General features: G+C 36.8%; 1 protein-coding gene across 2 annotated transcripts; it reads left to right on the top strand.

Moving 5' to 3' along the window:
* Positions 1-822: 822 nt before the first annotated feature.
* On the top strand, positions 823-10,973 carry LOC121854531 (protein argonaute-2-like). 2 transcript variants are annotated; one of them, XM_042349203.1, is made up of 3 exons: positions 823-1,119; positions 5,682-5,854; positions 10,181-10,973. In XM_042349203.1, exons 1-3 carry the CDS (start codon positions 988-990, stop codon positions 10,302-10,304), a joined length of 429 nt encoding a protein of 142 aa, XP_042205137.1. In that variant the 5' UTR covers positions 823-987; the 3' UTR covers positions 10,305-10,973. The 2 variants fall into 2 exon arrangements, with proteins under 2 accessions (XP_042205137.1, XP_042205138.1); XM_042349204.1 differs by having other exon boundaries at positions 825-1,030.
* The last annotated feature ends 3,908 nt before the right edge of the window (positions 10,974-14,881 follow it).

Here is a 14,881-nt window from a genome sequence, read left to right as displayed (position 1 = left end):
TTCTCACACTACACTCGTTGGCTCTTCCCTCTCTGAGAAATTTTTTGGGTAAAACCACTAGATTTTAAGGTATAGTAATAAATATTACCTCAAACTAAAGTTAGGATAATATAATTGACATTGCTGGATTCCTTGTAAGACCAGGAATATTTTGAATATAAATGTCATATTTTGTACAAAAGATAACATATTTACTCAGAGTAAACAAAATACTTACATTAGATCTAAAATTTGTATGTCTAATGCAAAATCTATGATGTTTACTTTCAAAATGATCATCAAATTGTAAGAATTCCAGCAATGTAAATTATATTCTGGCTGGGTAATTTGTATGAATTTTATGAGCTAAAACAAATAGCTTCAATTAATAAAAAAAAAAATATTCTTCACGACACTATCTGTCAATCAAAGTACCCCACCTTGCCTCCCCCCCTCTTCCAACCACGCCAGATAGTCGGTCGGTCCCTCCCTCCCCCCCGCCAACCCTCCATACCAGTATATATATATATATATATATATATATATATATATATATATATATATATATATATATAGAGGTATATATATATATATATATATATATATATATCGATAAATCACACGGAAAATGGAAACAACGAGTACCTTAGCTGTTTTAGTTCAAGATATATATATATATATATATATATATATATATATATATATATATATATATATATATATATATATATATATATATATATATATATATATATATATATATATATATATATATATATATATATATATATATATATATATATATATATATATATATATATATACACACACAACTTGTACATTTTCAAACTGTCTGTTGCTCCTGTTTCCACAAGACCTACCTCTCTTCTCCACCCCCACCTTCAAACACCCTTGCATTTAGGTACAGTACCCTGTATTTTATATTCTTTTGGATATTAGAACCCTCAAAGAAGCATGATCGATAGATAATTTACCTTGTTAAAATACATGAATTCTTTCAGATTGTTCTGTGAGGACAGAGATGGTGTTGGTAAGTGTAAGAATGTTCCACCTGGTACTGTTGTGGATTCTGGGATCACACATCCAAGTGAGCGAGATTTCTATCTCTGCTCTCATCAAGTAAGTTCACCTTTATTCTGATATATTTATTTTAGAGTAGAAAAATAAACACTAGAATGTTGTATGCAGTGTTGTACGTTGACGCCGTTAATTTAACGCAGTCAATGGACGGCGGCAATTTTTTGTTAACTCTTCAGGGGTGAGTACAGATGTACTGGCTCCTCGATGATGTGACTACATCAAAGTGCTAACTGTTTTCTTTCTTTCCTAGGTTATCAGCATATATATATATATATATATATATATATATATATATATATATATATATATATATATATATATATATATATATATATATATATATATACACATTTATATATATATATGTATATATATATATATATATATATATATACATTTGCTATATATATTATATATATATATACATATTATATATATATATATATATATATATATATATATATATATATATATATATATATATATATATATATATATATATATATATATATATATATATATATATATATATATATATATATATATATATATATATGCTGATAAGTTATCAGCCCTACTGATAACCACAAGGAAAGAAGAAAACACGAAGTTCCCAAGCGCTTTCGTGTAATTCACATCTTCAGGGGTGAGTACAGACTAGAGAGAGAAATACAATTCAAGGTGTATATATACAGAGAAGGGTGAGACCAGGTCCACAATGGTCAGGTATTAGGTAATGACCGTACTAATCTTTAAATAGCACACAACGGTTATCTTGATAAAATCACACGGGAAAATGGAAACAACGGAGCACCTTAGCTTTCGTCTTTATTCAAGACATCTTCAGAGGCAACTGGATTACATGGACAGAGAGAGGCTTAAATATACAGGGTGACCTTAAAAAGATGAGGTCAGGTCATAATGATGTCATCCACTAATCCCCACACCAACACACACGTAGAGGAGCTTAAGAGAAGGGGGGTGACGATGAATTGAAACACATTCGTTCCATTGCACAGAAACTCGGGTACCCTTCTGTGTTTGTTGATCGATGTTTTAAAAGGGCTAAATAATCCTTTCATTCCTCTCAAACCAGACAAGTTCCTACACTTAAGAATATTTTGACTGCCCTATCGTAATGAATTTGTCCCGTTAGTTCGGTTCCTCAAGCTTCTAAATATTAATGTTGTTTTCAAGTATGACTCAACCATTACCAATATGTTAATAAGGAATAGCCCAAGTTTGAATGTAAATGGAAGTGTTTATTGTATTCCATATAGCAAATGTAATTGTAATTATGTAGGACAGACAGGAAAAACACTGCAGCTCAAAATCAAACAACATAAGTATAATATCAGAACAGCATCTGAAAGCAGTGCCTTGTTCGTTCATGTTAGGAATAATAATCACCCCATTGCTTGGGAAAAAAGCTTAGAAATATTTAAATCATCTTGTGTCACAGAAAAACTTCTGGTTGAAGCTAGTTTGATTAAGGAATTAAAATTAATAAACCTTAGTGATGGTCAGTTCAAAACTGATAATATGTTACATAAATTTATTTGTCAGTGGCCCAAGGTTAAAAATGCTTTGAAAACCTTAGATCTAGGTGTATGATAGTTATTTTGTGGGTCCCTTATTTTTGACCTGACCTGACTAGTCACGTCACCCCCCTTCTCTTTAGCTCCTCTACGTGTGTGTTGGTGTGGGGATTAGTGGATTACATCATTATAACCTGACCTCATGTTTTTAAGGTCACCCTGTATATTTAAGCCTCTCTCTGTCCATGTAATCCAGTTGCCTCTGAAGATGTCTTGAATAAAGACGAAAGCTAAGGTACTCCATTGTTTCCATTTTCCCGTGTGATTTTATCAAGATTTATCTTATCCACGTTTTCATTGTGGATTTACATGAAATATATATATATATATATATATATATATATATATATATATATATATATATATATATATATATATATATATATATATATATATATATATATATATATACAGTCAACCACCCTCACTTTACGCGGTTAATGTAACCCGCAGGGTCCCGCGTAAAGTGAGGAACGCGTAAAGTGAATAACATAACATATGGGATTAATTGAAATAAGAGTCCGGGCCGACCCCCAAACTCCACTTTTTGACGACACACAACTATGTTGTAGTAAAAATTTTATCTTATCTTTATGATGGTATGAAAAAACAAATAATATAGAAGAGGTTAGGTTAGGATAAATAAAGGTTAACATAGGAAAAATAAAGGTTAGGTTAGGAAAACTAAAAGTTATGTGGAACACTTACGTTAGTAGAAGAGATGGGTCGGCATACGGGGATGGAGGCTGGTTCCGAGGAAGAGGGCAGATTACTGGCCCTCAGGTGAATCACCATTACTAGGTGAATCACCATCACTGTCACTTACAGTTGTCAGGGCTTCCCTGACAAATCCCTCAAAGTCATCTTCACTGTCACTATCACTGGCTTGGGCTGGCTGTGGTGGGTTGCGGGCGAAGAAACAGTGGCGTAGCTAGAGTGAGTGCCGCCCGGGGCGGCCCTTGAGTTTGCCGCCCCGTGCCCCCACAAAAAATACATATTGCACAGTGACTCACTCTTATATATATATATATATATATATATATATATATATATATATATATATATATATATATATATATATATATATATATATATATATATATACACAGTCAACCCTCACTTTACGCGGTTAATGTAACCCGCAGGGTCCCGCGGAAAGTGAGGAACGCGTAAAGTGAATAACATAACATATGGGATTAATTGAAATAGAGTCCGGGCCGACCCCCAAACTCCACTTCTTGACGACACACAACTATGTTGTAGTAAAAATTTTATCTTAACTTTATGATGGTATGAAAAAACAAGTAATATAGAAGAGGTTAGGTTAGGTAAAATAAAGGTTAACATAGGAAAAATAAAGGTTAGGTTAGGAAAACTAAAAGTTAGTGGAACACTTACGTTAGTAGAAGAGATGGGTCGGCATACGGGGATGGAGGCTGGTTCCGAGGCATAGGGCAGGCTACTGGCCCTCAGGTGAATCACCATTACTAGGTGCATCACCATCACTGTCACTTACAGTTGTCAGGGCTTCCCTGACAAATCCCTCAAAGTCATCTTCACTGTCACTATCACTGGCTTGGGCTGGCTGTGGTGGGTTGCGGGCGAAGAAATCTGTTATGCTTTGCTGACGGCTGGTGTTGATGTTGTCGTGATACACCTTGATGTAGGGCTCCATAGTCTGCAACAGCTGGGTAGTGAAGATTTCATACCTGTTTGCGTCAGGGTCGTCGGAAAGGAGGAGCTTGGCTTTCTCGATACACTCGATGGCACCCCTAACATTACTATGGGATAAGTGTTGTTCTTCTTGGGATGACGCACCACCTGCCTCTTCACTGACGTCGTCATCATCATCATCTACCATCTCCTCGTTAGTCACATCAGGTTCCATTATCACCTCCAGGATGTCGTCGTTGGTGGTCTCGGAGAAGCCTGGAACTGTAACAGTCTGCGCAGCTTCTCTGGCAAGGTCCACTGCTACTGCAACAATCTGAACCTCACCAGTCACAGATTGACTCCTCCTCTCACCTGGTATTCCATGTAACACATGTCTCCATGCGTGACGAATTGTAGCAATAGACAGCTGATCCCATGACTCCACCAAGAAGTCCACAGCTTTCTTGATGTTAAATACTCTCCAGAATTGTTTGAACAGTATTTTTTGCTGTGCCAACTGTTGATCCTCATCTTCTTCGCTCTTGCTATCGGTGGTGGTGTCACTCACTTTGCGCAACTCTTCCCTGGTGTTGGTGTAGTCGTTCAGGAGCTTGAATTTTTTCGTAGAGAATGCAGCTTTTACATTACAGATTAACTCTTGGTCCATGGGCTGTAATATAGACGGAGTGTTGGGAGGAAGGAAGACCACTTTTACGTTGGGGTGATGATCTAACAGTAGGGGCGAGTGTCCTGGTGCGTTGTCCAGCAGCAACACAATCTTGAATGGCACATTCTGTTGCTCACAGAATTTCTTTACATCGGGAACAAAATAGTCATCAAACCAGGTGAGGGACAGTGTAGAGAACATCCACGCCTTACGTGCGGTCAGCCAGTGGACATTTAGCTTGGTCATGTCCATGGTTTTGTAGGCGTGCGGCTTGCATGCTGTGTGGATCACCGATAACTTGAGCTTACTGGTACCGGAGGCATTGGTGGTAAACAGGACGGTGATGCGTTCCTTCTGCATCTTCCGGCCCCGAATCTTGCTGGCATTCTTTACAACGAAGGACTTGGAAGGTAGCTTTTTCCAGAAAAGACCAGATTCGTCCATGTTAAACACCTGGTCGTCGGTGTACTGTCCTTCCTCCATAATCTCACGTAAAAACGGAGGAAATTCCCTAGCCGCAGCACGGTCAGCACTCGCTTCTTCACCACCAATGTTTATATTGGTGATCTTGTTCCGGATCTTAAACCTCTGTAACCACCCAGAGGAAGCATTAAAGGGTATATAAAAGGAACAGTGTGAGCAGTTTTTTTCAACTTTTAATTGAATTAATTTATTATTTCCAGGGTATTCAAGGTACCAGCAAACCAACTCATTACCATATTCTGTGGGATGACAATGATATGACAATGGATGATATACAGATGCTAACCTACAGTTTATGCCATCTGTACTTTCGTTGTACAAGATCTGTCTCCCTTCCAAGCCCTGCGTACTATGCTCATTTGGCTGCTTTCAGGTAAATGTCTATGATTGTTTACATATATATATATCTCAGGAGAGTATTGAAATTTTCTTAGTTTTCAAGCCACTTATTGCTTAATACGGGGTGGAAGTAATCAAGGGTTAACACACACCGGACATTTATTTTCCTTTTTCTTGTGCCTTCCATTCATTCATGCAGACTGCTGCTTCCTGGATATCTATTCCTTTCATTTATATGTCCTTCACTCTATCTATCTGAATCATATAGTTTTTCCTTGACTCCAAGAGATCACCATAGTTGATCAATGCATGCAACTGGGGTAAGCATTACTAATATATTTTATGTTATTATTTTCTGTATAATGTATATCCATAATATAAATATATATAATGGAATGTGTGCTCATTTTTTACAGTAACATACATACAGTATGTATAGCCACCAGCTTATGCAAGTTAAAATCTCTAAATATTTACCCTAAGCACATTTTATTAAGATATTTTTTAGAATAATTTATAAATTACCACAGGCATGGGTGTACTGTGGAGGGACTGTTTCACCCCTCCTTTCCCTTCACCTTTGTTAATGAAGGGGTTTTTGTCAGATCATCTTAATTTAACATGCCAAAGTTCCCTGTTCAAAAGGATGATTTCACGGTGTCCTGCCATAATGAAAAATTTCTGTTTCACGTGGTGATAATTGGATGATACATATGTTAAGTACCATTTGTAAAGATATGGTAGAAACAGAAAGAAGGTTGTGTTGATCAACCAATTAAAAAAGAAAAGTTAACAGGTGATATGCTGATTAGTGGTGTTGAATGCATTAAAAAATCAGTACAGTAGTTCAGTCAGGGAAAGGTGTTCCTATACCCCCTGTGATAACCCCAGTCAAGATGTTACAGTCAAAAGCATAACTCGGGAATCTGAAGAAATCACAAGTGTGGGGGGGGGTGGTGTTATGGGGATTGAGGAGGGTAAGGGAGTTTGGGGGGGGGGGATGGGAGAGGGTTATTGGGTTACTTGTGGAGTTACAATGCAGTATTTATTAACTTTTTGATGGTCATGGAAGAGAATACTTGTTCTATATTTGAGAGGCGTTGTTGGTCAAGAATGTGTATTAAGTATACACATCCTGCAGTTTTGGGCTTCACTATTATGCAAAATAAATGGGAATTGTTTTATTGTTTTTTGAAACCGTCTTATTTTTTATGAGTGGTAGTGATATCGATAATGAAGCCACGTGTGATGAAAGTGATTTGACGCACAGACCTGGATTACATTTAGGGAAGTACTAGTAGTGAAAGTGAAGAAAATATGTAAGGGGATAAGGAAAATGAGGAACTATATGTGACTCAGTGTGAAGGTGATGATCAAGATTGGGTTCAAGGACCTTCTTGGCATCAGCATTAGGAGAAGTAGTGAGATTGGGCCAACTAAAAAAAAAAGAAGCGGGAAGACACCATTGTCTCGCCGTTCTCTCTCTCTCTCTCTCCATGTAATCATGAGCGTCAACCAACCCTATGCTCCTCACCTGCCTCTGAAACCCCCCTTCTCAACACAGGCATAAGCATTTTATCTCGACGCTCTCCCTTACTCCGCTCACCCACACCTGGTTCATCTTATGACCCTACACCCACCCCCTGGGCCTGCCTCTCCTGCAGGGATGGATGACACAAACAGCGATGATGACCCAGATGACCCCCAGCCCACACGTTGCCACCCTGCCACTCATAAATAGAGTACTGGACCACTGACCTGGTACAGACTGCCACTTCAATATTTCACAAATTACTCTCAGTAAACAGTTTCACAAATATTTTACATTTGCTCCACGTCTATGATAATCTAGAGGGGTACAGTGACTCGACGAAGAAAATCCGCTATGTTTGACAACCTACATGAGAAATTCAGGACCCTCTTCTATCTATACTACCAGAATATTTGTATTCGTAGAAGTATAGTGCTGTGTCGAGGCAGTATCAGTTTCCACCCAAGCGACACCATTTTGGCCTGAAGTTGTTTGTGATGTGTGATTGCAAGATGAGCTACATCCAAGATATTATGTACATGAGGGCACTACTGATACAACACTTGATCCTATCACTGGCCATTCTGGGGGGACAGGGTAGTGTTTTTCCAGTACAGGTACTTACATGACAACAAAGACCAGGGCTTGTGGGACATGCAGAGCCAAGCGTATTGCTATGCCATACCTCCCCAACAAAAAAGAAAGGAGTGATGGCCAAGTCATCCTTAGGAAAGCACAGTAATGCCTTTCAATATAATGGTGTAATAAGAAGGGTGTTAATTTGATGTCTACTGTCCACCTTTGTGCTGAGCCATAACATACACAAGGCAACAAAACAATACGAGATGAAACCTGAGTGTTCTTTTTTATAATATAACCATGAGACTTGGAGATAAATCAGATGCAATGATCTCTAGTGTAAAAAGTGCCTGGAAAACAACGAAATGGTATAAGAAAATGTTTTTCCATCTCCTGGACATGTTATTATTAAAATGCACACATACTATACCAACAAGTGAAGGGAAAGAAATTCACTGACCACACCATTCACATCCTCAAGCAACTTCTGGCTGTCTACCACCAACTGTGTGAGCCACAGTCCATCCACTCCCAGAAACACATCAAAGCCTTAATGCCTCCCAGTTTGCTCAAATCCCGGACTGTATCCTTCCTACAGCATCAATGAGACACCCAACGAGAAAATGCCATGGCTATGTATGCACATTCAACAAAGCAACCTCAGGTGTACAAGGAAACATTTTACATGTGTTTGATGTGCGGCCACCACCATGTGTCTTACCGTGTTTTAAAGTGTATCACACTTGAAATGTGAAATTCAAATAGTGTTCAAGTATAGAAATAAGTGCCCAAGTATGTGGAAAAATGATGCATGTTGTGAAGAATAGCGAGGGTGCACCATTTGAAAACATTGTGCTTCCCCATCTGGAGTACTCAAACCCTGTCTGGTCCCCGAGATATGCTAGGAACTGTCAGTTGGTTGAAAATGTTCAAAGGAGGGCCACCAGACTGGTGCCTGCACTTCGGCACCTCAGCTACCCTGAGAGATTGGAGCGCCTGAACTTGCCTAGCTTATACTACAGATGGGCAAGGGGAGACCTAATTGAAGTGTATAAGCATCTCAAGGGACACTACTCAGTCGAGTGTCCTTACTTGGAGCTGGCGGACACTCGCCCCACAAGGGGTCACAGCTCAAGATTGAAGAAGCCGCAGGTCCAGAAAACTGTGAGGGCAAACTTTTTCGGCGTGAGAGTTGTGAACTCTTGGAACAATCTACCAGAAAGTGTTGTGTCAGCACCGAGTGTGAGCTCTTTCAAGACCAGACTTGACCAACACTGGAGTGGGTTCAGGTACATTCAGGAGCTGGTGCATGCCCAGTACTTGCCAACAGTGTGAAACAAAGGGGTGACCGATCGCCCAAGCGACTAACGAGCCGATCATTTGGTGAAGAGGATAAAAGAAAAAGAAAAGTAACAGACGTGACTGATCGCCCAAGCGGCTAACGAGCCAATCAGTGGTGAAGAGGATAAACGTAAAAAGTAAAATCACAGCACAACCACCAAGAAACCATGAGATACATTAGATTGATAGATATTTTGAATATAATATGACTAATGTTGTATCGGTTTGAATTATATATGTGACGTTGTACTGTATTCACTAGAATACTTACCAAAACCATGCTCATGTCTGCAGATGAATACAACAGCTGACTCTAACCTCGACTTTTTCTTCCTTCAGTTAAAGATAATTAGTTTATATGAATAAAGAATAAGATGCTAAAATAAAGGTACCTATGGTACTTATTTCCCTATCTACCTACTTAATTATTTATCTACCTACTACTTAATTATTTATCTACCTACTACTTAATTATTTATCTACCTTCTACCTAGCTTTCATACCTACCCAACTACTTACTTACCTACCTACCTACATATCTGCTTACTTACCTATATACTGACCTCACAACCTACTTACCGGTATCTTCTTATTTCCTATCTCTATTCACTTACCTGCAGATTTACTTCCCTAACCACCTACTCACTTATATATCCCGAACTATCTGTTTACTCATCTAGCTACCTACCGTCTTTCCAATCTGCTTACAACACCTTCTTTACCCATCTACACACTTACCCAACTACCTACCTGTCACTACTTACTATAACAATCACTACTTAATCCTACTTACTATGTCTGTTGCTTGTTATTTAATTCTTCCATACATCAGGTTTCCTTTGCAGTAAATACATATAATGTATACAGTTGCAGTAATTTTAGTGTTAATATACTCTCTCTTATTACCAGGGCAAAAGTACACATCTCAGAATTGTCTGAAAGGGATGGAGATGGTATGACTCAGGAAGAAATTAAGTGTGTTGCTACAGTTGAACAGAAAAATGCACTCTCAAGCAAGTTATATTATGTGTAGTAAATCAAATGGTGTGTACTAGAATTTATTTTCCATGTAGACTGGCATATAAGAGGTTTCTGAATTGTTGGGAGGATTTATTTTTAGGTGACTGTTCCTATAATTAATCTTTCATGTGGTGCATCTATGCATATACAAGATAGGAATTATATCTTGCTGTCTTTAGGAAGATAAATGTTGTACTCGGTGAAAAGGTGTACCTGTAGTATAAGGTACAAAATGCATCTGAGGATACAGGTTCTTTTGTGCAGTAATCACAAAAATAGTTGTCTGTATTAAATCTTAGAATTGTGTAATTGCAGTTGAAAGGGTTTCATTTTTTTTATACCATGCCAAGAGGATAGTTGTCTTAGGAATACTGTACTGCATAGTATATTTCTTATTTGGAGTTAAGCTTACTGTAGATTTAGAGGAAAATGTATTGGTTCTTTTGCATGTTGACAATTTAAGTTTCATGTTATATTTAGTGAGTGGACAAAGCTTTATGTAACTATGCTGATGTTCATAATATTTCAGAAGATTTAAGAGAAATTTAAAAAAATGCACTGGAGACCATTTTTGTGTCAGTTTATAGCAGGATTGCATTTAAATGCCAGTTTACTATGGTTTTTCTTTTAATATTTATTGGGAAGATATGGAAATATGATAAATAACAATGTTTCTAAAAATCATAATTTTTACTTATTCCTCTTATTTACAAATGTTTTGTACAGAACCAGAATTAAGGTATTCACTTAATTGAAAACTCTTTTAAAAATAATATAAATGCTTTGCTGTTCTGATTTATTGGTGCTAAGTTAGGAAATGCTTGCTGTGCTCTGGCAATACAGTATTACCCCGCTTAACGCGCTTTCACTTAACGCGTTTTCGCATATACGCGGTGCCTTGCCAAAGCTGAATTTTCACTTAACGCGGCATTTTTCATCATATACGCTTTCATCATATACGCGGTGAGTGTCCGGCTCGAGAGCTATTTTTAGATTCGCACCACCCCCCACCCGCCACCCTGCCTGACTGCCTGTTTTAGCTCATAAAATTCATACAAATTACCCAGCCAGAATATAATTTACATTGCTGGAATTCTTATAATTTGGTGATCATTTTGAATATAAACAACATATATTTTGCATTAAACATACAATTTTTAGATAAAAATTGTTCTCTAGGTAATTATGTTATCTTTTGTCCAAAATATATGACATTTATATTCAAAATATTCCTGGTCTTACAAGGAATCCAGCAATGTCAATTATATTATCCTAACTTTAGTTTGAGGTATTATTTATTAAAATTTAGTGGTTATCCCACACATCTCCTTGGGACGGTTGGTGGGGGGTGGGGGGGAGGGAGGGACCGACCGACCGACCATCTGTTACCCCGTGAAGAATTATTTTTTTTTTTATTAACTGAAGATATTTGTTTTAGCTCATAAAATTCATACAAATTACCCGGTCAGAATATAATTTACATTGCTGGAATTCTTATAATTTGGTGATCATTTTGAATATAAACAACATATATTTTGCATTAAACATACAATTTTTAGATAAAAATTGTTCTCTAGGTAATTATGTTATCTTTTGTCCAAAATATATGACATTTATATTCAAAATATTCCTGGTCTTACAAGGAATCCAGCAATGTCAATTATATTATCCTAACTTTAATCTGAGGTATTATTTAATACTAAATGTTAAAAACTCTTGAATGGAGGATTGGTGGGGGGTGGGGGGAGGGTTGGGACTGACCACGCGGTTGGAAGAGGGGGGGAAGGCAAGGTGGGGTACTTTGATTGACAGATAGTGTCGAAGAATATTTTTTTTTTTTTATTAACTGAAGATATTTGTTTTAGCTCATAAAATTCATACAAATTATCCGGCCAGAATATAATTTACATTGCTGGAATTCTTATAATTTGGTGATCATTTTGAATATAAACAACATATATTTTGCATTAAACATACAATTTTTAGATAAAAATTGTTCTCTAGGTAATTATGTTATCTTTTGTCCAAAATATATGACATTTATATTCAAAATATTCCTGGTCTTACAAGGAATCCAGCAATGTCAATTATATTATCCTAACTTTAATCTGAGGTATTATTTAATACTAAATGTTAAAAACTCTTGAATGGAGGATTGGTGGGGGGTGGGGGGAGGGTTGGGACTGACCACGCGGTTGGAAGAGGGGGGGAAGGCAAGGTGGGGTACTTTGATTGACAGATAGTGTCGAAGAATATTTTTTTTTTTTTATTAACTGAAGATATTTGTTTTAGCTCATAAAATTCATACAAATTATCCGGCCAGAATATAATTTACATTGCTGGAATTCTTATAATTTGGTGATCATTTTGAATATAAACAACATATATTTTGCATTAAACATACAATTTTTAGATAAAAATTGTTCTCTAGGTAATTATGTTATCTTTTGTCCAAAATATATGACATTTATATTCAAAATATTCCTGGTCTTACAAGGAATCCAGCAATGTCAATTATATTATCCTAACTTTAATCTGAGGTATTATTTAATACTAAATGTTAAAAACTCTTGAATGGAGGATTGGTGGGGGGTGGGGGGAGGGTTGGGACTGACCACGCGGTTGGAAGAGGGGGGGAAGGCAAGGTGGGGTACTTTGATTGACAGATAGTGTCGAAGAATATTTTTTTTTTTTTATTAACTGAAGATATTTGTTTTAGCTCATAAAATTCATACAAATTATCCGGCCAGAATATAATTTACATTGCTGGAATTCTTATAATTTGGTGATCATTTTGAATATAAACAACATATATTTTGCATTAAACATACAATTTTTAGATAAAAATTGTTCTCTAGGTAATTATGTTATCTTTTGTCCAAAATATATGACATTTATATTCAAAATATTCCTGGTCTTACAAGGAATCCAGCAATGTCAATTATATTATCCTAACTTTAGTTTGAGGAATTATTTATTACTATACCTGGTTTTCCCCCAAAAATTTCTCAGAGGGAAGAGCCAGTGAGTGTAGTGTGAGAAGAGGGGGAGGGAGTTGAGTCCATTATTTGAATGGACATTAACTTGGCGACTGTATTTCTCTATTTCTCTTAAGTATTAATTGTGTGCATGTACCATCATAAAATTAAGATGTTATTTTTACTACAACATAGTTATTTGTCGTCAAAAAGTGGAGTTTGGGGGTCGGGCTGGGTTCTATTGGAATTAATCCCATATGTTCTGTTATTCACTTAACGCGGTTTTCACTTAACGCGGGACCCTCTGGGTTCAATTGACCGCGTTAAGTGGGGTACAACTGTATCTCCTTAAACTTACAGGAAAAGACATATGTGCTTTGAGATTCAAAATTCTGCATTTTCCACCTTATAAAACAAATTTTTTCCCTAGAAATGTCTCCAAAACTCACCCTGTATCTTTCACGTCAAAGGATAACCCTATGGGGATGAGGATCCCCACTAAAACCGAGACCATAATATTTAAGGACCCTAGCCCAAGTTAACCAGCTACCTAATTAAACATACCTATGTGAGAGAACTTATATCTTGCCTGAATAATAAAGTAAATTGGGTGGAGGAATAGCACTACTATTTAGGTTTTTCTAAGAATAAAGTAAAGAAAGATGCCACTCTTGGCACATGCACTGCTACCATCTTTGTTCACATCAGGTTGCTTGGTGTAGTCTGTTGTTTTATAGGCAATAATAACATTAATGTATAATTATAGTCCATGCTCACTAATAAGAAAGACCAGCAGCAAATGTACTATTTTTGCATTAATAATATTAATACATTTGTACCTTGCTAATTTGACAACTTCAGATCTCTACCCTATTTGAACTATCTCTTGGATACAAATTAACTGAAGTGTGGCCAAAATTCTTTGTGCCTTGCATAATTCATGTGCTGTTACAGTCGGTATTAATGAAAAAAAAAATTCTTAACATTATATTGAAATGGTTCATATGGAGTGATACTAACACTAAGGGTATTTATGTATACAGTACAACCAGTTTTTATGTCTCTGTTGGCTCATGACTTCATGGAAAATTACAGGCTGTTTTGTGTGAGCCTAAAGGTGCATCCACACGTGTGTACAATTTGTCGCTAACATGTGATCAAAATGAGGCACAGGGTTCCAACTGGTAGGGTGCGGCTGCGTGCATTAGATCCGTGTTTCTTCTTGTTGATCACATGTTGGCAACCAAATGTATGCACGTGTGAACACACCTTTAATAAAACATTATTTTTTCACATAACATACAAGTATGGCATGTAACACTAATATATTTATGTACTGTATATAGAACTACAACCAGCTGTTGCTTTTATTGTAGGGCTGGATAATACTAATGCCTAAATATTTAGGCTTGTTGCTAGGCTGCTTGCTTCATGGAAAAGTACCATATTGTATTGTGCTGTGGCAGAAATATATACAGGTGCTCCCCGACTTACAACGGGGTTAGGGACCCAAATCCAGGTCGTAAGTCCGATTGGTCTTAAGTCCGACATAGATAAAAAAAAAAAAAAATCTACAATGAAATACAGTACAGTAAAAGTAATAAATAATGAG

This window comes from Homarus americanus, unplaced genomic scaffold, assembly GCF_018991925.1.
Source record: "Homarus americanus isolate GMGI-L3 unplaced genomic scaffold, GMGI_Hamer_2.0 scaffold51455, whole genome shotgun sequence".
Taxonomy (NCBI): domain Eukaryota; kingdom Metazoa; phylum Arthropoda; class Malacostraca; order Decapoda; family Nephropidae; genus Homarus; species Homarus americanus.
This window is presented reverse-complemented; position numbering and strand designations above follow the sequence as displayed.

What these genes read in the sequence shown, in the direction of transcription:
- LOC121854531 (XM_042349203.1), top strand. Translation starts at nt 988, where the DNA reads ATGAATTCTTTCAGATTGTTCTGTGAGGACAGAGATGGTGTTGGTAAG. An exon ending in TCTATCTCTGCTCTCATCAA is followed by an intron (nt 1,120 to 5,681) that starts GTAAGTTCACCT and finishes TATTATTTCCAG; the next exon opens with GGTATTCAAGGTACCAGCAA. An exon ending in GCTCATTTGGCTGCTTTCAG is followed by an intron (nt 5,855 to 10,180) that starts GTAAATGTCTAT and finishes TCTTATTACCAG; the next exon opens with GGCAAAAGTACACATCTCAG.